Source organism: Heterodontus francisci, chromosome 3, assembly GCF_036365525.1.
Source record: "Heterodontus francisci isolate sHetFra1 chromosome 3, sHetFra1.hap1, whole genome shotgun sequence".
Classification (NCBI taxonomy): domain Eukaryota; kingdom Metazoa; phylum Chordata; class Chondrichthyes; order Heterodontiformes; family Heterodontidae; genus Heterodontus; species Heterodontus francisci.
The window spans coordinates 168990294-169014985 of NC_090373.1; the positions used below are offsets into that span (position 1 = coordinate 168990294).

General features: G+C 40.5%; 1 protein-coding gene across 1 annotated transcript in view; it reads left to right on the forward strand.

The window, feature by feature from the left end:
• Positions 1–24692, forward strand: part of mrps5 (mitochondrial ribosomal protein S5) — a 161486-nt gene that overhangs the window by 38348 nt on the left and 98446 nt on the right. The window contains exon 5 of the mRNA XM_068027484.1: positions 21286–21320. Coding sequence (XP_067883585.1) covers positions 21286–21320 — 35 coding nt within the window. The remainder of the gene's footprint in view (positions 1–21285; positions 21321–24692) is intronic.

Below are 24692 nucleotides of genomic sequence, written 5' to 3' on the forward strand. Positions count from 1 at the left end.
TATTGGATCAAATGGAACCATGTATCTCATTCAGCCTCAGGGAGCTCTTAACATGAAGGTCTTGGATATGGCCAAAGGCACAGAATTTGCTTCTTTTCCACTATCTGGTACTGTTAGCAACAGGAACACCATATTGCTTCTACTAGTGGCATTTAACCAAGGTAAAACTGTCATTAGCAGTGTGTCAGCTTTGTAGCTAAATAGGCTTTGTGCATTTGATTTCAAAAATAGCTGTGAAATTTGACTTCAGTGGTAGCTCAAAAGAGGTAATAGTAACATAAAAGAAAACGTAAAAGAAATTTGTGCATGCTTAAACAGGCTGTCTGTACATTATCCTCTGCTTTGCGCAACTGCTGAAGTCGAATTTCACAACAATAGAGCCTGTAAAATGACTACCGTGACCCTGTGAGGCCATTTAATGTCGTTTCGGTGCAGGTTGAAGTTCTAGTCATCTCAATAAATCTGATCCTCACATTTTCTGATCTGAACATTATTTTTTTCATTGGGATTGTACCAGTTAGTTATTTATTAATTAGCCATAAGAATGAGAGGTTAGAAGCTATTCACCTCTCTATCCAGAGGCATATTGATATCATGTAGGTTCCTAGTTTTGCAGGCATCTTATGTGTAATTTAATTATATTATTTGCAGCAGTTGAAGGTGAGTGAACTCACTTCCTATCTGTTTATTCTATATTGAAAAATTAATGACTTTTTAAAATAATTTAATCTTTTAACAATTATCAAGAGAATTGTTGAATGATGCCTTGCTCATGTATGATTATGTTCTTCAATTAGTACCATGGTGTGCTGGATTGCTGACCTGTGCTTGTAGTAATCTTAGTAGTAATGTAGCAATCTCTCTCCTTAATACCTACCTTTTTAAGCAAGCTTTTGGTCAACTGTCCTAATTCATCCTTTTTTGGCTTGTTAAAATTTGTCTGACATGCGCTCCTTTAAAGCGCCTTGAGACGTTCACTACATGAAAGGCGCTATATAAATTTATTAACATTCTAGTTTCCTTGCATAGTTGGCATTCCAATGGGAAATAATAGAATAGATTCAGTTATCTAACTAGGCAGCTTGACATTATGATACTGATGAAGTTGGTGCAGTATTTCTTCCACTGATGTTCTGAGCAAGTTTAATAAATACTACCTTTGGTTAAGTTTAGAATCTGAGGCCACAGCATCATAATTACATCAAATTTGGCTCATGTTGGATTTCTGGTAATTATAGAACATGGGAGTCTAAATAGATTCATAGCTTTAAAAAAAAATCCTAAAACGAGCTTTGTCCTTTTCAGATTTTAATATTCTGTTGCTTCAGGCATCTCATGCATCATGTCAATCCCAAATATTTAGCCTTGTACAAACTGAGCATAATTATACAATAATTAAACAAGAAGGAAAAACCTAGGGGGAATCATTTCAGTACAAAATGCTCCCCACCTGTATAATTTATTTTTTGAAAAAAGCTCAATTTATTGACAGTTTCTCACTCATGGAGATTCACCAGAGCTAGGGAATGATTATTGCAAGTGCCTCTGGATCATTATCCAGGTTAATGTAGAGCCCAGCAGGTCACAAGTGTCAGCTGTGGCTCTGAATCAGAAGGTTGTGGGTTCTTGAACGCTTTTTTTTTAGCACAAATATCAAGGCTGAAACTCTAGTGCAGTACTGAGGGAGTGCTGCACTATCAGAGGTGCCATCTTTTGGATGAGATAAACTGAGGCATCATTGCCCCCAAGTGCACGTAAAAGTTCCCATGGCACTATTTCGAAGAAGAGCAGGTGAGTTATCCACACTGTCTTTACCAATATTTATCCTTTAGTCAACATCACAAAAACACATTATCTGGTCATTATTACATTGTTTGTGGGAGCTTGCTGTGTGCAAATTGGCTGCCATGTTTCCTACATTATAACAGTGGCTATGCTTCAAAAGTACTTCATTGGCTGTAAAGTGCTTTGTGCACCCTGTGGTTGTGAAGTGCCATATAAATGTAAGTCTTTATTAGTGAATGGAGCTGTTCCAGGGCGCGCACACAGCTTGTGCCCCTAATCTACATCAGAATGGCTGTAGCTGCAGGTCGATCTTCATAGGAAGGAAAATATGTTAAATTGTTTCTCTTTAAGCTATTGCATTGTGCTAAAATTACTTGCCATTTGCCTCCCTTCCGAGACTCTAAATGCCACTGCGTAACAAATGCAATTTGGTTTATATTAACAATTTATTATTGTGGATTCTAACTTGCACCAGGTCCTGCTTACCTATCACCCATCGCTGACTGACATTGGCTGAGATTTAAGCAATGACTCAATTTTAAATTTCTTATTTGTTTGCAAATCCCCACATGGCCTCACCCCTCCCTATTTCTGTAACCTCCTACAGCCCTCTGAGATATCTGCTCCTCCAATTCTGGTCTCTTGTGCATGCCCAATTTTAATCGCTCAGCCATTGGTGGCTGCGCCTTCAGCTGCTGAAGCCCTAAGCTCTGGAATTCCCTCCATAAACCTCTTTGCCATTTAACCTCACTTCTCTCCTTTAAGGTGCTCCTCAAAACCTACCTCCATTTGCCGTAATATCCCCTTTATATGGCTGTGTGCCGAAATGTTGCTTGATAATATCAGTAGCAATAGCAGTTATTCTAAATGTACACAAAAAGTCTAACTTATCTGGAACTCGCTACCCACAAAGGTGGTGGAAGCAGAAATGATCAATGACTTCAAGAGGATGTTGGATGGCCACCTGAGAGAAATAGACTTGCAGGGCTACAGGGATTGAGACTGACTGCATAGCTCTGTGGAGAGCTGGCATGAACTCAATTGGCCGAACGGCTTCCTTCTCTGCCATAAATGACTCCGTAATGCTCCTGCAAAGCGCCTCGTGAAGTTTTACTATGTAAGGCACTATATAAATGCAAATTTTTGTTGTTGGATTGCTAATCTTTTCCCCTTCCATTCCTTGTGACTTTCCACATTCCTTCCCCAATACAATTACCTTCTTTAATGGTATCTTTGCTTAAATTTAAGGCCTATTTTTTCCAACGCTGTACATTTAAAGCTTCAAACAAAGATAATATCAGAAGAAGCTGAATAGAAAAGGAGTAAAATTTCAGCCATAGTTTAACAAATTTATGTAGGACCATTTTTAAAATTCATTTGTGGGATGTGGGGTTTCTCACTCTCTGACTCCTCCCCCAGGATTTCTCACTCTCTCTGACTCCTCTAAGCCAGCATTTATTGCCCATCCCTAATTGCCCTTGAACTGAATGGCTTGTTAGGCCATTTCAGGGGGCATTTTAAGAGTCAACCACATTTCTGTGGATCTGGAGTCACATATAGGCCAGACCAGGTAAGGACAACAGATTTTGTTCTCTAAAGGACATTAGTGAAACCAGATGGGTTTTTACAACAATCGACAGTGGTTTCATGGTCACCATTAGATTAGCTTTTAATTCCAGATCTATAAATTGATTTCAGATTCCACCATCTGCTGTGGTGGGATTCGAACCCATGTCCAAAGCATTAGTCTGGGCTCTGGAGTGACATTACCACTATGCAACCGCCTCTCCATGGGAACAGGAGTAATCTGTTCTACCCCTCGAGCCTGTTCCGCCTAATGTATGCATGACCTGTATAATAAATGCAGGCCTAGGAACCACATCACCATCACATCACCAGAGGCATTTTTATCTTGCTGAAGTGTGTCAACACTTGCACCATAGATGGCATTCACAATCATAAACAGACTAAGCACTACAGATTTTTGGGGGTCTTACCAATTTTCTATTGGAGTTATAATAGATTGAGCTGGTCCCATGCATTGGTCATAAAATGAGCATGTTGAAGCATGGCGCTGACTGACAAGAGTCCTTGGTCTGCCCAATCTGTGAAATTGTGTCATAACATGATGTTCCTAGGCCTGTTGCTGAGCTGGTCTCTGAACGAAGAGCCAGTATGAGCAGCATGTTGTTGGGAGAGCACTTCAGGATAGCCTCTTCACCCAATCATAAAAAAAAATTATCAAAGCACTTCAACTTTTCATGAGGGATAATGAATTCCTAGCAGGGCAATTGAGGGGATAACAATTTTAGCAGATGGAAGCTATGAAGGCCAATGCCATTATTGCCTGCAGAGAAATTGTGACCAGCAATAACTTCTCAATAGCAGTTTTGGTATCCAGAGAGGCACTATAAGAGTCATTGATCCTTGGTGGTGTAAGGTCATCCAGTTACATGTGGATCATTTCCGATGAGGCTACTGGTCCTCAACCTGTAAAAGTTGAATGCGAGTTGGTGAAATTTTTGATGTCCTCAGAATGCGTGGCATCAGCTCCTCGTTGTTAATTAGAGCCCATAAGAGTGTTCATTATATTCTGGATGGTACATTTCAAAGTCAAAAGCATAAAAGAAAAGAGAAAGAAAGGCTTTTTTTTTATAAACACTGAGCTGAACATTTACAATGAATTATCAATTACCAGACAGTAATTAAACTCTGATGTATGTCGGGGCTGATTTAGGCTACTTCCCCACAGAGAGTACCTGAGCACTGGTATTAAAGGAATCGGCTAAATCAGCAGCTGCTCAGCACAGATCCAAGGCTAGAAATGAGCAATGCCATGGGAGCTCAACTAGTTGTAACTCATTATTTTCAGTTTATTGCATACATTTTTATCCCAATCAACATTCTGTTGTATACCTGCCATTTATCTAGAGAATATGAATTGGTGCAGTTAAAAAACAAAGGGGAGGGGAACTATTGTGCATGATTAAATTGATTGAGAAGTAGTGATGAGGCACTGAACTGTGTATAGCACTGTGGTGGTCTTGTTCTGTGTTCAGTTGTCACTTTTGGTTTTGGGTTAGTTCAAATGCCTTTGTAGCAAGTGCATTATATAGTGCATTTTTTAGATATGGAACAGCCAGTTGCTGCACACTTGTGATGTCTATAAGCATATTGTGAATATCTTGGCAACCAGTGCTATCCACTGCACAGTTAGTTTAACCTCAGGCGGTTTAGTCTAGCTCAGTGATTGTCGAGCTTTTCCTCTTATTAGTTACATCAGAGTTTTACCAATATCTTTCAATAGTATGAATGGATTAATCGGCAATTATGTAGAAAACAAGTTATTTTTGCACTTAGCTAGACAAGCTGCAGTTGCAAATTTGGCGCCCACGTTTCTGTCTCAGTTCAATAGTGACACTGCAGATTTGGAAGTGGGTTGTCATTCATTGGTTTACAAATTTGGTAAATATTGATATAACTTTTAGCAGGCTGGTATTTTTAAGACAGGTCAGTATCTGAAAATTGCACATAATGTAGTCGTCATTACATTTTCAGTAGCTGCATCTGACTTTGCAAATAGAATCTGGCTGTACAAATGCCATGGGAGCTCAACCAGTTGTGATTCATTATTTTCAGTTCATTGCATACATTTTTATCAAATGTTCCATTGACCAGTGTGGAAAAATGAACATTCTGGATTTAATTTACTGGTTACTGCTCACAGTTGCAACGTTTTTTTTTCATAAGACATAAGAACAAAAGAAATAGGAGCAAGAGAAGGCCATTCAGCCCTTCGAGCCTGCTCCCTTCTTCATGACGATCATGTCTGATCTACCAACTTGCTACCCTATCCCCGTATTCCTTAATTCCTTTGGTATCCAAAAATCTGTCCATCTAAGTCTCGAATGTGTTGAACGACTGAGCATCCACAGCCCTCTGGCGTAGAGAATTGCACAGATTCACAACACTGAAAATACTGAAACACTGAAATTCAAGACTGAGTGAAGAAATTTGTCCTCATCTCAATCCTAAATGGCTGACCTCTTATTCCTAAAATTTCTGATTCTTTTAGCTCAGTCCCTTCTAGTATTGCCATTTCAAAAAACCTGTGGTAGACAAAGGTAAAAGTCTGATTCTCAATGCATGTCACCTGTGTCATTCTAAATAAAGGTTTCAATGGGTTTTACTCAAATTTTGCCAGTGTTGCTTTTTTGTGTAAGACATTCCATTCCTTTTTTTAGTTTTAGTGATACAGCACTGAAACAGGCCCTTCAGCCCACCGAGTCTGTGCCGACCATCAACCACCCATTTGTACTAATCCTACACTAATTCCATATTCGTACCACATCCCCACCTGTCCCTATATTTCCCTACCACCTACCTATACTAGGGGCAATTTATAATACAAAGAACAAAGAAAATTACAGCACAGGAACAGGCCCTTCGGCCCTCCAAGCCTACGCCGATCCAAATCCTCTATCTAAACATGTCGCCTATTTTCTAAGGGTCTGTATCTCTTTACTTCCTGCCCATTCATGTATCTGTCTAGATACATCTTAAAAGACGCTATCGTGCCCGCGTCTACCACCTCCGCTGGTAATGCGTTCCAGGCACCCACCACCCTCTGCGTAAAGAACTTTCCACGCATATCCCCCCTAAACTTTTCCCCTTTCACTTTGAACTCGTGTCCCCTTGTAATTGAATCCCCCACTCTGGGAAAAAGCTTCTTGCTACACCCTGTCTATACCTCTATTGATTTTGTACACCTCAATCAGGTCCCCCCTCAACCTCCGTCTTTCTAATGAAAATAATCCTAATCTGCTCAACCTTTCTTCATAGCTAGCGCCCTCCATACCAGGCAACATCCTGGTGAACCTCCTCTGCACCCTCTCCAAAGCATCCACCTCCTTTTGGTAATGTGGCGACCAGAACTGCACGCAGTATTCCAAATGTGGCCGAACCAAAGTCCTATACAACTGTAACAGGACCTGCCAACTCTTGTACTCAATACCCCGTCCGATGAAGGAAAGCATGCCGTATGCCTTCTTGACCACTCTATTGACCTGCGTTGCCACCTTCAGGGAAGAATGGACCTGAACACCCAAATCTCTCTGTACATCAATTTTCCCCAGGACTTTTCCATTTACTGTATAGTTCACTCTTGAATTGGATCTTCCAAAATGCATCACCTCGCATTTGCCCTGATTGAACTCCATCTGCCATTTCTCTGCCCATCTCTCCAGTCTATCTATATTCTGCTGTATTCTCTGACAGTCCCCTTCAGTATCTGCTACTCCACCAATCTTAGTGTCGTCTGCAAACTTGCTAATCAGACCACCTATACTTTCCTCCAAATCATTTATGTATATCACAAACAACAGTGGTCCCAGCACGGATCCCTGTGGAACACCACTGGTCACACGTCTCCATTTTGAGAAACTCCCTTCCACTGCTACTCTCTGTCTCCTGTTGCCCAGCCAGTTCTTTATTCATCTAGCTAGTACACCTTGGACCCCATGCTCCTTCACTTTCTCCATCAGCCTACCATGGGGAACCTTATCAAACGCCTTACTGAAGTCCATGTATATGACATCTACAGCCCTTCCCTCATCAATCAACTTTGTCACTTCCTCAAAGAATTCTATTAAGTTGGTAAGACATGACCTTCCCTGCACAAAACCATGTTGCCTATCACTGATAAGCCCATTTTCTTCCAAATGGGAATAGATCCTATCCCTCAGTATCTTCTCCAGCAGCTTCCCTACCACTGACGTCAGGCTCACCGGTCTATAATTACCTGGATTTTCCCTGCTACCCTTCTTAAACAAGGGGACAACATTAGCAATTCTCCAGTCCTCCGGGACCTCACCCGTGTTTAAGGATGTTGCAAAGATATCTGTTAAGGCCCCAACTATTTCCTCTCTCGCTTCCCACAGTAACCTGGGATAGATCCCATCCTGACCTGGGGACTTGACCACCTTAATGCCTTTTAGAATACCCAACACTTCCTCCCTCCTTATGCCGACTTAACCTAGAGTAATCAAACATCTGTCCCTAACCTCAACATCCGTCATGTCCCTCTCCTCGGTGAATACCGATGCAAAGTACTCGTTTAGAATCTCACCCATTTTCTCTGACTGCACGCATAACTTTCCTCCTTTGTCCTTGAGTGGGCCAATCCTTTCTCTAGTTACCCTCTTGCTCCTTATATATGAATAAAAGGCTTTGGGATTTTCCTTAACCCTGTTTGCTAAAGATATTTCATGACCCCTTTTAGCCCTCTTAATTCCTCGTTTCAGATTGCGCCTACAATCCCGATATTCTTTCAAAGCTTCGTCTTTCTTCAGCCGCCTAGACCTTATGTGTGCTTCCTTTTTCCTCTTAGCTAGTCTCACAATTTCACCTGTCATCCATGGTTCCCTAATCTTGCCATTTGTACCCCTCATTTTCACAGGAACATGTCTCTCCTTCACGCTAATCAACCTCTCTTTAAAAGCCTCCCACATATCAAAAGTGGATTTACCTTCAAACAGCTGCTCCCAATCTACATTCCCCAGTTCCTGCCAAATTTTGGTATAGTTGGCCTTCCCCCAATTTAGCATTCTTCCTTTAGGACCACTCTCGTCTAGGTTAATGGCCAATTAACCTATCAACCAGCAAGTCTTTGGCATATGGGAGGAAACCGGAGCACCCGGAGGAAACCCACGCAGACACAGGGAGAACTTGCAAACTCCACACAGGCAGTACCCAGAATTGAACCTGGGTCGCTGGAGCTGTGAGGCTGCAGTGCTAACCACTGCGCCGCCCACACACAAATAGACACACTCAGAAACTGTCCCACATGTCTTCACAGTTTCACAACATGAATGGCACTGAAATATAATGAGGTAAAATTGTTAGGCTATTTAGGACTTTTATTGGCTATTTTACCAAAGCATTCAAATTTTTAAGTCAGTGTGGCAGTATTATTTCCATGGGCTGAATGGCCTCCTTCTGTGCTGTAAATGACTCTTGTTCCATAAAGGGACTTGAGATGAATAAATCACCTTTGCCAGATAACCATATATGATAGAATAACGAAGGAAACAGGGGAGGATTTTTGCATGGCATTGATTATCATCATGAAAGATTTATTGAGTATTTGTGAGGTTTCATAGATTGATACCAATCAAACTTGTGCCGGTATTGAAAAATGTGGATGAATTTGACCCAAATAACTACAATCCTGTTAGCCTACTGCTAGCAAGTGAAAGAATAGAAACCATTTGAAGTTGTAGGCTGGAGGATTTCCTGTATAGCAATAGCTTAAAAGAAACAATTGGCATGGATTTAGAATGAGAATTCTCTGACAAATTTTGATGCCATTACAGGTAAAAAAAAGTTCATCAAACTCTCTATCACATTATTTATTTAGAATTTTGGAAAACAAAATTCAAAAATTCCCATGGGGCAGAAGAGCAGAGATGTTGTGTGATGATCCACAGGGATTGATGAGTTTATTGCTGTTGCTTCTGATCTCATAAATGACCTTGATAATCAGTAGTTAACAGTGAATCTCAATTTAAGCTAATGCTGATCAGAGTAATGTCAGGAGAGCATTTGAGACAGGAGATTTGCTGAAGGGTTTTGATCTTGCAACTAGGCATGTCAATGACACATGATGGCTAACACTGACATTTATAAGGCATTCTGCATTGGTATTGTACATAACCATAAATCTACAATGAATTGAAAAGCAAAGAGGCTTGGAAAGGTGCCTGACAATAGCAGTAGATGCATCACTTTCAATGTCTAGACAATTCGATACTAAATGTAAAAATTAAATCGAATGTATAGCCGGAGCAATGGGGTACAAATGCACAGAGGAATGTTGAGGCATTTACAGTGCACTGATCACTGTGGATATTTAGGATACTGTGTTCAATTCCAATCACACAATAAATGCACTGGAGCCAGTACACTGAACAGCCACAAGCAGTCTAAAGGAGCAAAGCTGTGAGAAATGATTAGGGAAGGTCAGGCAGAAAAAAAGAATTTGGCAGTGTTAAAAGGTATTTATTTAAATGCAAGTAGTATAGTAAATAAAGCCGATGAGCTGAGGGCACAGATAGACACCTGGCAACCCGATATCGTTGCTTTAATGGAAACTTGGCTTAAAGAGGGGAAAGAATGGCAGCTCACCATCCCTGGATATTGAGTTTTCAGCCAGGATAGAGAAGGGGATAAAAACCGGACGGGGTGTAGCATTATTGGTTAAGGAATCAATAAAGCTGTGAGGAGGGATGATATGCTAAATGAATCATCAAATGAGGCCATATGGGTTGAGCTCAGAAATAAAAAAGGGGCAGCCACACTACTAGGAGTGTACTATAGACCCCCAAATAGTGAGAAGGAGATAGAAGAACAAATAGTTATAGAGTCATAGAGAGATACAGCACCAAAACAGGCCCTTCGGCCCAACGAGTTCACGCCGGCCATCAACCACCCATTTATACCAATCCTACATTAATCCCATTTTCCCTCTCCCATCCCCACCTTCTCTCAATTCTCCTACCGCCTACCTACACTAGGGGCAATTTTTATAATGGCCAATTTACCTATCTACCTGCAAGTCTTTGGCATGGGGGAGGAAACCGGAGCACCCGGAGGTGGTCACAGGGAGAACCTGCAAACTCCACACAGGCCGTACCCAGAACCAAACCCGGGTCACTGGAGCTGTGAGACTGCGGTGCTAGCCACTGTGCTGCCCTGTAGGTAAATATGTAGGTAAATTTCTGAGTGCAAAAACTATAGGGCAACAATAGTTGGGGATTTCAACTACCCTAATATCAACTGGGATACAAACAGTGTGAAGGGCACAAAATTCTTGAACTGAATTCAAGAGAACTTATTTAGCCAGCACGTAACAAGCCCAACAAGAGGGAGCGCAATTCTAGATTTAGTCTTCGGTAATGAAGCTGGGCAAGTGAATGAAGTAGCAGTAGGTGACCATTTTGGAGATAGTGACCATAATACAGTTAGTTTTAGCATAATCATGGGAAAGGACACAGATAAAACAGGAGTAAAAGTTCTAAGTTGGGGGAAGGCAAATTTTACAAAAGTGAGAGGTGATCTGGCGAAAGTGGACTGGATGTAGCTACTTGAAGGAAAATCAGTGACAAGCCAGTGGGAGGCATTCAAAAGCGAGATGCTACAGGCGCAGTCTAGGCATATCCCCGCAAAGATAAGGAGTGGTACGGTCAAATCTAGAGTCCCCTGGTTATCTAGAAGCATACCAGGGTAAGTTAAAGCAGAAAAAGAAAGCTTATGACGATCACAAAAATCTTTGGAAAGCCTAGAGGAGTATAGAAAGTGCAGGGGTGAAGTAAAAAAGGAAATTAGAAAAGCAAAGAGAGGACATGAAAAATTATTGGCAGGTAAAATCAAGGAAAACCAAAGATCTTTTATCAGTACATTAGGAGCAAGAGGATAACTATGGAAAGGATAGGGCCTATCAGAGATGTACAAGGGAACTTATGCTTGGGCGCAGAAGATTTGAGCAGGGTTCTTAATGAGGTTTTTGTCTCTGTTCTCACAAAAGAGAGGTTTGATGTGGTAAAAGAGGAGGAGTGTGAAATATGAGATACGATAAGCATAATGAGAGAGAAAGTACTAGAGGGTCTGACATCCTTGAAAGTGGATAAATAGCTAGGGCCGGATGGATTGCAGCCCATGTTGTTAAAGGAAGCCAGGGAGGAAATAGTGGATGTGCTGAGGATCATCTTCAAATCCTCACTGGATACGGGCTAAATGCCAGAGGATTGGAGGTCTGTGAACATTGTACCATTGTTTAAAAAGGTTGTGAGGGATAGTCCAAATAATTATAGGCTGGTCAGTTTGATTTTGGTGGTGGGTAAATTATTAGAATCAATTCTGAGAGATAGGATAAACTGCCACTTAGAAAGGCAGGGACTGATCAGGGATAGTCAGCATGGATTTGTTAAGGGAAGGTCATGTCGTACAAACTTGATTGAGTTTTTTGAGGAAGTAACGAGGAGGATTGATGAGGGTAGTGCAGTGGCTGTGGTCTACATGGATTTTGTTAAGGCATTTGGCAAGGTCCTGCATGACAGACTGGTCAGAAAAATGAAAGCCCATGGGATACAGGGCAATGTGGCAGGTTGGATCCAAAATTGGCTCAGTGACAGGAAACAAAGGGTCGTAGTCGATGGATGTTTTTGCGAATGGAAAGTGGCTTCCAGTGGCGTTCCAGAGGGCTCGGTGTTGGGTCCCTTGCTGTTTGTGGTTTATATTAATGATCTGGACTTAAATGTGGGAGGCATAATTGGGAAATTTGCTAATGACACAAAAATTGGCTGTGTAGTTGATAGTGAAGAGGATAGCGGTAGACTCCAGAAAGGTATCAATGGTTTGGTTGAGTGGGTGGAAAAGTGGCAAATGGAATTCAATCCAGAAAAGTGTGAGGTAATGCATTTGGGGAGGGCAAACAAAGCGAGGGAATACACAATAAACGGGAGGATATTGAGAGGGGTAGAAGAAGTGAGAGACCTTGGAGTGCATGTCCACAGGTCCCTGAAGGTGGCAGGACAGGTAGATAGAGTGGTGAAGAAGGCATATAGGCTTTTCTTTATTGGCCGAAGTGTAGAATACAAAAGCAGGGATGTAATGCTGGAACAGTATAAAACCCTGGTTAGGCTACAGCTGGAGTATTGCATACAATTCTGGTCACCACATTACAGGAAGGGCATAATTGGTCTGGCGAGAGTACAGAGGAGACTTACAAGAATGTTGCCAGGGCTTGAAAGTTGCAGCTATGAGGAAAGATTGGATCGGCTAGGATTGTTTTCCTTACAACAGAGGAGGCTGGGGAGTGACTTAATAGAGGTGTACAAAATTGAGGGGCTAGATAGAATAGACAAGAAGGAACTGTTTCCCCTTGTGGAGAGGTCAATTACCAAGGGGCATAGATTTAAAGTGATTGGTAGAAGGATTAGAGGGGCTAAGAGGAAAAACCTTATCACCCAGAGGGTGGTGTGTGTCTGGAATTCACTGCCAGGAATGGTGGCAGAGGCAGAAACCCTCAACTCATTTAAAAGGTACCTGAACCTGCACCTGCAGCTGTAACCTGCTAGGCTATGGACTGGCGCAGACATGATGGGCTAAATAGCCGCCTTCTGTGCTGTAATTTTTCTATGGTTCTAAGCCGATTAAGGTTGACTTCATCACGAAAGTCTACCTCTGATAATTCCAAGTCTATTTTTGCACTCAAAAATTCAACTTGAATTTCCAATATGCACACTGTTGGTCTAATTCATAAAATCTACCTCCTTAGTTTGTTGTGAATTTCTTCAACCTACAGGAAGAACTTGCAAACTTGTAAAATTCTGAATTGCCAAGATTGCTTGAGGCTCACATAGCGAGGTTCTGCAGTTGAATATAGCCACTCTGTTGACTTGCACAGCAGGTCAGTCAGTGAATATCTCTCATTGCATCCAGCGTAGAAACTGATCTTGATGTCATTAAATAACCTTGGATTTGGAGTAATCCGTATTAAAGGCCTGCTCGGGTCTAGAAATGAAATCTGACCCGAGCCCAACAGAACCCCATCCAACCCCAAGCCTAACCCGGCCCGAGTCCTTCCATTTTTTTGCCGCGCCCGACACGACCATCAGTTAACCTACCTTCTGTTTTTCACTTTGTTCCTTACCTGCACAAGCTTAAAATAACTGTAGCAAAACCACCTGTAAAGTCCAAAAAGTAAATTAACATTAAATTCACTTACTTGAGGTGGTGATAGAGCATGTCCAATCCGGCCTGACACGACCCGAGCCCGAATGCCAGACCCGGAAGTGCGACCCGATCCAAACCCGACACGTCGTCTGGTCCCGTCCGGTTTGTGTCAGGTAGCCGGCATTTATTCTGCCTATGAAATATAATACGATTTAGATAACGTAGTCCCAAAGTATTGCTTCAAATTGGCCCAGGAAATTGGAAGATATACGTTTAAATTGATATAAAGTAAATTTAGAACACGTACACGGAACAATTTCCACTCATGATAAATGTATCAACTAATTTGACAGGCAAGGTAACAAACATGTTCAAAATGTGGTTGGATGCTAAAGAGATCATTAGTGTCTCGGAAGGATAAGCTTCAAAGGGCTGTAGGGCCATTTTTCATCTTTGATTTTTTTTTTTTCTTTTGTTAAACATAGCAACATTGATATTTTATGGCACAGAAGAAAGTCATTCTGCTCATCGTATCTGCGCCTGCTGAAATAGAGTTATCCAGCCCAATGCCACTTTCCATCTCTTGGTCCATAGCCTTGCAGATTATAGCAGTTCAAGTACATATACAAGTTTTTTTTCATCCATTGAGGGTTTTCTGCCTCTACCACCCTTTCAGGCAGTGAGTTCAAGACCCCCCACCACCCTCTGGGTGAATCACAGAATTGTTGAAAAATATTTCTCCTCAACCCTCCTCTAATTCTTTTGCCAATTACTTTAAATCTATGCCCTCTGGTTAACGACCTTTCTGCTAAGGCAAATAGGCCCTTCCTGCCCACTTTATCTAGGCCCCTCATAATTTTATACACCTCAATTCCCCTTAGCCTCTTCCATTCCAAAGAAAACAACCCAACCTATGCAATCTTGCCTTGAAGCTAAAATTCTTCATTCCTGGCAATATCCTCATAAATTTATTCTGTACTCTCTTAAGTGCGATCACATCCTTCCTGTAACATGATCAAATGGCACACAGTACTCTAGCTGTGGCCTGACTAATGTTTTATATACTTTTAGCATTATTTATTTATTTATAACCTGCCTACTCTCAAGTTCTGTGCCTTGGATAATAAGTGAAAGTATCCTGCATGCCTTTGTAACTGCCTGCTTTCCCCTTGTCTGCCTGCTTTCCCCTTGTCTGCCTGCTTTCCCCTTGTCTGCCTGCTTGCTACCTTCAAGGATCTGTGGACATACACTCCAAGGACCTTTTGTTTCTTAAGTGATGTATCCCTTTATTATGTGAAAATGATTAAAACATTTTCTTCAAACTGGACAACTAATTAAAATAAAAACAAAAAATGCTGGAACCACTCAGCAGGTCTGGCAGCATCTGTGGAAAGAGAAGCAGAGTTAAAGTTTCGGGTCAGTGACCCTTCTTCGGAACTGACAAATATTAAAAATGTCACAGGTTATACGCAGGTGAGGTGGGGCTGGGGCAAGAGATAACAAAGGAGAAGGTGTAGATTGGACAAGGCCACATAGCTGACCAAAAGGTCATGGAGCAAAGGCAAACAATATGTTAATGGTGTGTTGAAAGACAAAGCATTAGTACAGAAAAGGTGTTAACGGACTGAATATTGAGCAGCAGCAAGTGCAAACATGAAAAAAAAAACAGTGGGTAAGCAAACTGAACAAACTAAGATGAAACGAAATAAATGCAAAAAAAAGGTTGTAAAAAAGAAAAAATGACTAAAAATGAAAGTAAAATGGGGGGCTGTCATGCTCTGAAATTATTGAACTCTATGTTCAGTCCAGCAGGCTGTAGTGTGCCTAATCGGTAGATGAGATGCTGTTCCTCGAGCTTGCGTTGATGTTCACTGGAACACTGCAGCAATCCCAGGACAGAGATGTGACCATGAGAGCAGGGGGGAGTGTTGAAATGGCAAGCAACCGGAAGCTCAGGGTCCTGCTTGCGGACTGAGCGGAGGTGTTCCGCAAAGCAGTCACCCAGTCTGCGCTTGGTCTCCCCAATGTAGAGGGGACCACATTGTGAGCAGCGAATACAGTATACTACATTGAAAGAAGTACAAGTAAATCGCTGCTTCACCTGAAAGGAGTGTTTGGGGCCTGGGATAGTGAGGAGGTAAATGGGCAAGTATTACACCTTCTGCGATTGCAGGGGAAGGTGCCATGGGACGGGGACGAGGTGGTGGGGGTAATGGAGGAGTGGACCAGGGTGTCGCGGAGGGAACGATCCCTTCGGAATGCTGATGGGAAGGGAGGGGAAGATGCGTTTGGTAGTGGCATCACGCTGGATGTTGCGGAAATGGCGGAGGATGATTCTTTGGATTTGGAGGCTGATGGGATGGAAAGTGAGGACAAGGGGAACCCTGTCACGGTTCTGGGAGGGGAAGGGTTGAGAGCAGAGGTACGGGAAATGGGCTGGACACGGTTGAGGGCCCTGTCAACAACAGTGGGGGGGAAATCCTCGGTTGAGGAAAAAGGAGGTCATACCAAAAGCACCGTCATGGAAGGTAGCATCATCAGAGCAGATGCGTCGAAGACGGAGAAACTGGGAGAACGGAATGGAGTCCTTACAGGAGGTAGGGTGTGAAGAAGTGTAGTCGAGGTAGCTGTGGGAGTTGGTGGGCTTATAATGGATATTAGTCGACAACCTATCCCCAGAGATGGAGACAGAGAAGTCAAGGAAGGGAAGGGAAGTGTTGGAGATGGACCATGTAAAGGTGAGAGAAGGGTGGAAATTGGAAGCAAAGTTGATAAAGTTTTCCAGTTCGGGGCGGGAGCAGGAAACCATTAATTTCCTCTTCTTATCCTCTGGGTTCCTTCTAATTTGCCATGCTCTAGAAATTGTCAGTGCTTCAGGCCCATTATGGTTAATTATTTTGTACCTGAGCACTTGTTCTTCATCTCATCAACTTTTACTGGATTTTCACCAGTCTTGACGAGGTTGTTATTAATTATTTGATATGAGTTGTGTTAGGCCCCTTCATTTGTCAGAGGAAGCTCCAAATATTTGGCATTTTGGACATTAGAGGACACTGATTTTAATATTGTTCAATTGTCAGGATCTGTATTTGGGCTGGACGCTGATTTTCGCTCAAATAAATAAGCCGCTCACTGACAGACTTGCCATGTATGTCATCACAGTGGCTATATTGTAGTTGGAGAACCTCACCACGGCGAATCTTTAGTAGGTTGCCTTGAACTTGTGAAATTTGGCAATGTCTTGTAGAAAGAAGAAATTTGCGACAAATTAATGATAAAATACTTCAAACAGCAGATTCTATGAAATAAATTTGCACCTCTCTTGTAGAGATTCAAATGCCAGGAACATAGATATTCCATAGATATTCATTGGGAAATTGAGTGCAGATGGTAGCATGATCTGCAGAGTTTTGCATCTCTAATGGATGGAAAATCTTGCAGCTCACTGCTCTCCTCTGCATACAGATTAATAATATGAGCCACTGGTGTACGAAGCTGCTATCAGGAAGGCAAAAAAGATCTGCCGTCAAAAGTTTTATGAAGACTGATGTTCAGATGCTGGAGTTCTAGTGTTTATGGTTTATAATTGAGAAAATAGATTAAAAGTTTTCTGTGCCAATGTGATCCTAATCCAGCTGTGTATACCTAAATTAAACAAATCAAATCTTAGTGTTGAGGGAAAAAAAAACAAATGCAACGGGAGGTACTTGCAGTTATACAGCACCTTCCATGATTCAGGACATCCCAAGAGTTTCACAACCAATCCAGTTCTTTTGAAGTATAGTTACTGCTGTGACATAGTAGATGTTGCAGCTAATTTATGCAGAGCAAACAACAGCGAGATGAGTAACCAGATAATCTGATTTTGGTGGTGTTGGTTGAAAGATAAATGTTGATCAGGACATCAGGTGAACTCCTGGTCTGTTCTTCAAATTGTGCCATGGATCTTTTGCATCCAGATGAGAGAACAGGCAAGGCCAGGTTTAATAGTTCATTCGATAGATTGCATCTCCCAACAATGCGACGCTCCCTCAGTACTGCACTGAAGTGCCAGCTTGGATTATGTGCTCAAAGTCTTTACTGTGGGACTTGAATCCATGGCTATCTGAATCGTATGCGATCGTGTTACCATTGATCTCAGGCAGACACTCAGAGCTAGTATTCTGCCTCTTCTCTCTGGGGAATGGTGTTTGACTCAAAGGGAGAATGTGAAAATAATTTTTTGATAAGGGCTTAAAGTAACATTGATATGTTGAGTCTACATTGGTGATTCAAAATTACACTTGACATTTTTACAAAGAAATTCTGATATAAAAGGTAGCAACACATTAATTAAGATCTTTAGAAACATCTTCAGAAACATCCATTATGAGACTAGTTTTGAATTGTTCTCTTCTACCCTCCAATAATTTCTATAAAACATCTAATCACAAGGTAGCAAGCACTGTTATTCACAATGTGTGTAATTTGAACCAGAGTAGTCTTATTTATTAAACTTGCATTGTAATAAAAATGAAGTTTGACGGGGTGAAAAATGCATTAATTGTATTAGTTTATAGATGATCGTTTAAATAGCATGGACCCTTTTAGTTTAGGCTAAACAATGATTTAATTTCTTGGTCTATAGCACTGTTCATTTTGGAGATTTGCAGTTGGGGTTAGCTGCTGATATTCTCTGTGTAACTTGCATCATGTAACCAGATGTTTGGGGTGTTTTGTACTGCCTGCTCTCTTGTACTGGATAATGCTGGCCCAGACTTTGATGGAGCCAGCTAATGGAGGATTTTTACTTGGCATTGTGTAACTTTTATCTATGTGAACATTACTATATATATTCTACTGGTATCTGTGATAATATCTGAACTTTGTTATCCAAGCAGTAGTAATGAATTTAAAGCTGCACTATTCTTTCAAATGTGTGTGTCTGTTGTCCATTGACACCATCAATTCATGTTTTTTTCACTCCAGGTTTGAGTACCCTGAAGGCTGGAACCAACCTCCTCCATGTGCACTGTGTTAAATGCCTTCCGTTTTATTGTATGCTTTTGGGAGGAGGAGTAATGGAGAAAAAAAATCAGGGTGCATAAAAGAGAAGAGAAACTAGCAGTTTTATTTCTTAACCTAATTCTTTTGTTAAGCGCTTAAAACCTGGGTTTCCCCAGTCAGCATTATTTTAACGTAACACATTTAAATAGTTACTACCACCATTAAGGTAAAGCCAGTCTGAAAATCCAGTCTTTAAAAAGGCCTTGCAATGGATTTACTACTGATTGGCATCTTGGATAACAGGCATTTTAATGTACAGTGTTTTCCCTGAATTTGGACAATGTAAAGTTTTTGCCCTTTTTTAAAAAATAATGCACGGATTTTGCGGTCAGCAGTGAAGGAACAACCTTTGCCGTTCACCTTCCTGACAACTTCCTATAAAGTTTTTCCAGGCTTTGGATCAAATCTCCACTCTAATCAGGTATCTTCTTTTCAGCATGGCGCCCTCTGCAGGGTTTCTGTGAGCATTGTGAAGAAATAGCAAGATTCTGCAACCAGTTAGATTGAAAAATGCTCACAGAGACATACAAAATATAAAGCCGGAAATATAAATTAGATTTAAATCCTGTTCAGAAGGTGAAATAAAGGTTGGGAAAGATAGAAGGAATTAAGGGAGGTAGATAAAGACAGATTTAAAAAAAAAAATCTCCAATGCTAATTTTCTTAGGGAATGAGATGCCACAATTATAAAATTACTTTTTCAGGGCCAGAGAGATCTTCAGGGTAATATCACTTATCACTCCGTTTAAAATTCAGTTATTCCTCAGTGCACCAGTCCTAACTTTTTAAGTTTTTAGTGTGGAGCTAGTAGACAAGTACCCCAAGTTAACGCCGTTGCAGTCATTTTAGTGTAGGACAGGACTACTGGCGAGGAATGCAACAGTGCACCTGTATCTCTGACCCTACCTTCCAGATTTACATGTTTTACTGCACATATGCAGCCAGATGTTGCTGTTCGATTTACACTATTATAATGGTGAGCAGTGTTTGCCTCGCTGTTATAATTGCAAAATCTGGCCCAATGATTTTCTGTAGTTCATTTGAATGCAGTTCTTTCACAGCGAAAGTAATTGTCACTGTAGATAGAGTCTTCGTGCAGACTAATGTGCACTCTAAAGGCACTCGTACATTGTCATTTACTTAGTTTAGGTCAAAGGAGACTGGCGACTGGTTATTCCTGGGGGAAAAAAATGGTTTACATTTCTGATACTGAGGTAAGGGAAGCATAGTAATGCAAATGCATAGAGCCAGTGCATGGGTGCAGGCCCCCTGTGTACTTCGTTCCCAATAACAGTATCACTCCAGCACAAAGTGGCTTATTCACTTGTACACTGATTAGCAAGACTACATCCCTGGTTTGGCACTTTTAAAGTACAGTTCATGTTGATGTTTCTATGGCTGAAACTGCAGTGTGATATCCACACTGGCAGAAATATGAATCAAGGAAAGAAGAAACAAAGAGGAAAAATGTGGGTAGGGAAAATGCTAAATGCCTTTGAAAACGCTGTTGGGCCTAAATTCTCGAAATTTGTTAGTAAATTGCTATAGCGTCATGAAACCAAAGAGCATATCAATAAGTACATCTAGTTTGTTGCATTATGTTCTTCACAATGCCGTAAATATTAATTCAACATTGATATTTCTTCCCTGGATCAATATTGCATTAAAGTTTCATGATGATGGTGGATACTTACAGACTGGCACCCAAAGGAAGAGAACATTTGATCAATAACCTAGCAATCTGCCCATTATGTTGATACAGTCTTGCATTAATACACATTGAAAGATCTGATCCCATTATACTTGAAAGAAATTCCCTAGCATAATATTGAACAAAGGATTCCATTTGTAATATACAAACTGCAAAAAGATGCAACGGTGGACCCAGAAAGTCTACTGACATTAAATTTAAGAGGGAGAAGCAAGGATTACAAACCAAAGTTTTAAATATAAGTAAGGCAAACTCTGAATGAGAAATGAATTAACTGCAGTAAACTGGCCTGAATTATTAATGGGTAAAGTAGAAAGTATTTGGTGGGTTACAAAACCAGGACATACCCCTAAAAGGCAAAGCCTTTGCTTGGGTAGTTACATAACCAGGGTCAACAAATGAGTCGGAGACGTTATCAAGCTATAAGAAAAGGCTTACAAAAATGCAATGAAGAGGTGGAAATCCAGTGGGCTGAGAGCGATATTCTTTTTTAAAAAAGGAAGGGATACAAAGAAAGTAATAGGATGCTGCAAGAGGGAAGGAAGAAAAGATGTGCAATTGATATAAATGTTAACAGCAAAAATTGTTATAAATATATTGAGAAATAGAATGGTGAAGGGCCATTAAAAATGGATGAGGCATGACCAGAATGGAAAATAAGGAAATGGCAGACTTATTAAATGAGTACTTTGTATTTGATTTCATGGTGGATGAAGAGGACAAAATACCAGAGGTGAAAGGGAACCTAAAAAAAAGTCAAGATAATGCAAGTTATTTTAATGCAAAAAAAAAAGACTTGTATTAGCAAGATAGGTTGTAATTTTGTAATGGAGTTTGTTTTATCATTTGCTACGTAAGGTGAAAATTTCCCTTTAAATGGTCATTGCAGAGAGACTGGGACTTCTGAGCTGTTTGCAGTCCAGAGGTTTTAATTTGATATTAGTCTAAAGTTCTATTTTTGATTGCATTATCAAGAAGTTCATGAAAGTCCCATTTCTTTTTACTTACAGAAACTTTTGAAGACTTTGACTCCAGGGTGATTGAGGTAAATTTTTTTGAATTATTTCATAGAATTTTAAAAAATGTATATAATATAATGCTAAAGAAGGTACACCAAGGGAGATAAAACATGCAAGGTGCATCCATTTTATTTGTAATCATACATAAATAGGCTGGTGAAAAGGAAGATTGCCCAAAACTGCCTAAAATTCAGAAGTGATTGATATTAAATTGACAATCTTACTAAAGGAGGACATGAGGATAGCTGGAAGTGGAAAACAGTACAGTTTTCTGAATTTTGAGTTAAGATGCATTGTTGGGGAATGTAGAGGTAGCTATAACCTGCATTGTAGAGGCAAGGTAGTTAGTAGGTTATTTGACGTATAATCAAATAATCAAATATCAGTTAGGTGGTGGGCCCCAGGAGAGAGATTTGGGAGGTAATAAGGGAATGAGATTTTTTTTTCCTCAGAGGCAGCAAAATAAAGTACAAAAATTAGAGGACAGAATGATGTGTGTGTGGTGAAAATGATGAAAAAGTGACGGCCCTGACAGTAAGTATGATGTTGGAGCGGATGGGACATTACAATGATAACATTAAAGGGTTCATCATGGTTGTAGGTGGAAGAGATTATGTATAGGTTGAGGCTAGAATTGCTGAGGATGAGGAATTCTGGAAGATATATACTGAGTGGTGACATCAGAGGTGAGGTTTCAGCAAGGAAGGCTCATTGGGTAGGAAAAAGACAGCAAATTATGTTCTTGAAGGTAAAGTGGGAAATGTGGTGAGAGAGGGGCACTAGAGGAGTACATGGTTCAGCCAAGTAGAAACCTTAAAAATGAAGGTCGGCTTCCTTGCATGATAATTTGGGTGAGGGATGTGTTGGCACATGTAAGGTTGGCATGGTAACCTCAATGAAAGGGAAAGAGTTGTCATCACAAGCCAGGTTTCGGTCTGGCCTGTGTGCTTACATAGGTATTTGGTATGAGAAGGGTTCTATGTATCTACCATATTCCCTTCCATCTCATTCCATTGGCTTTCTGGGGCAATTTGACACAAAGGGCATTTGTCATTCTTAAGTACTATATTATGGGCCTGAGAGGGATGCTCTCTCCTTTCTTCTTGGCCATATCTGAACTCAACCTAAGTTTTAGATGTGTTTAAAAAGAATTGCTGAGGTTTCTGCTTTAGAAATGTCAAATGCTTCCTTTATTAACTGAACAAATGTGGAGGCAGAATGTGAAAGGAACTTCTTTGTCTTTCAGAAATACTCTATGTATTCTTCTCAATGGTCAAGTGCAGATTGTAACAGCTTAGAGAAGTGAATACCGTAAATTCTATACAGCAAAATGGGGCTCCTATTTTAATAGGAACCTTATCAGTTGCATAAGCGTCCTCTCTGCAAGACCATTTTTAGTGACATTGAAAAGAACAAGGCACATGAGATAAAAGCCAGGCATGAAGTGATTTTAGCACTCACACAGCAAGTTGTTCAATGTAGCCATATGCTGATATGAAAATTGTTTGCTCCATACTGTTTTCTATAAAAGTGTGATGTGTATCTTACCAGTTTTACACAATGTAGTGCTGAAGTTCTGATGTTCCTTTATCATCCCTTTTTAAAAAAAAAGCACAGGTTAATTGTGTGCAGTGAGCAGAAGCGCAGTTTGCCCTCAGCATGGATGGGCGTAGGGTGGAATGCCACAGATTGTGAGAGTCACCAATACATGTATTTCCTACTGTGTTGTGATTTAGCACTCTGTATTTTATGTGCTAGAGAACATGTTTCCATTTTGTACTTTTTTTAGTATTAAAACCCCAGATTTATCACAACATGTAAATAAATACCTAGCTTAGTTTTGCGAGATATTTTGAGTTTGATCTTTATTTTCTTCAGTGCTCATTGTAACGGGAGTCCTAGAAGCACCCAAGTTGATGGAGCTCTTAAAGGGGATTTTTTTTCGATTTCAGCATTTAGAGTACCTTTTTTGTGTTCATCAAATATTTTTTCAAATTTCTAACAGTAATTCTAACAATAATTTTAGTAATTTTGAGAAAAAATAGATTGATTTTTTTTCTACTTAAGGTAAGTTGATTTTATAGTGCCTCAAATATAGTTTTTTTACCATTGAGGTGATGCAAGATGAAAGGGAGCATACCAGAGGTCAGCATACGCTAGACCAGTTTTGCAGCCTACCGACCAAGGACAATATCCTCATCTTCCTCTGGGCCATCAGGAAACAGATTTCAGCGCTTTGTGGTCAGTGGCAAGGACACAAGGACACTTGCAACAAGATGACAACATAGACACTGCATCACTGATCATTGGAAAGTCACCATTGCCTGCATCCATTAGGCTTTTGTAGCTTCCTCCTGACTAGTTCTGCACCCTTATCAAATGAATGTCTGTTGTGTCAGTCAGTGAGGGGATCATTTTCATGTCCTTTCCCAGTGAATACTCAGCTGTCCAGCGTCATGGCACTGGTGCATTTCCCCAAAGTATTGCCGCTGCATCAGGACCACAGCATTGACACCATTAAGCTTTCCCAGTTTAAACTCTTGCTTATAATTTATTATGCAATTTGCTTTGTAGTACTAAACATAAGATTTGAAACTCAAGCAGATAGAAATCAAACATATTCGTTTAAAAAAAGATAACATTCCAAAGCAGCAGCTCTCCAAGTGTCTGATTTTTTTTTTCTGATTATTGTTTGTAAAACCTTGCCCACCTATGTGTTAAATTGATAAATATCTAATATTTTGCCAATCTGCATAATATATCCAGACTGGAAGTATTAAAATGGTTTAGAGAATGGTGAAAGTTAACATCATTCATTTTGTACCAAGTTTATTGTTGAGGAATGAAAATGTTGTGTACCTCAGCCAGTGCTGTTAAAATAGACATTACTATTTTGCTCCAAGCAATGATATTAAGAAAGTGAATGCTGAGGAGCTGATATTCCATAATCTGATCCATTCACAAGTCTGTCGCAGGCACATTGTATGAAGCTACTCTTTTTTTTTGCAGTGTGTTAAGATTTCTTTTGATGGAAGCATTGGCTTCAACTTGGGAAAAATGCACAAATTATTTGTTTCTTTTTCTCTCCCATCATCTTGGTTCATGACTCTGATTCTGCAATAAAACCTTTTTTTTAATGGTAATGTTGCTTAGCGGGTCTTGTTTAATTGATATTGTCGGGACTGAACTGAATGCAACTTTCACCAAAATGCAGGTAACTTTTCTCTAAAACTGATATTTCAGTCAGTCTGTGTGTGACAATGTGTCCAAAACCAAATATCCTCCATTCACATGGATGTACACAGACTGACCATTGCCCTAAATTCTTTTGTTGCTGGCTCATGGATAGGTTAAGAGCATAAAGTATGGCATAAGAAAAGAACATGTAGTCCATTTCT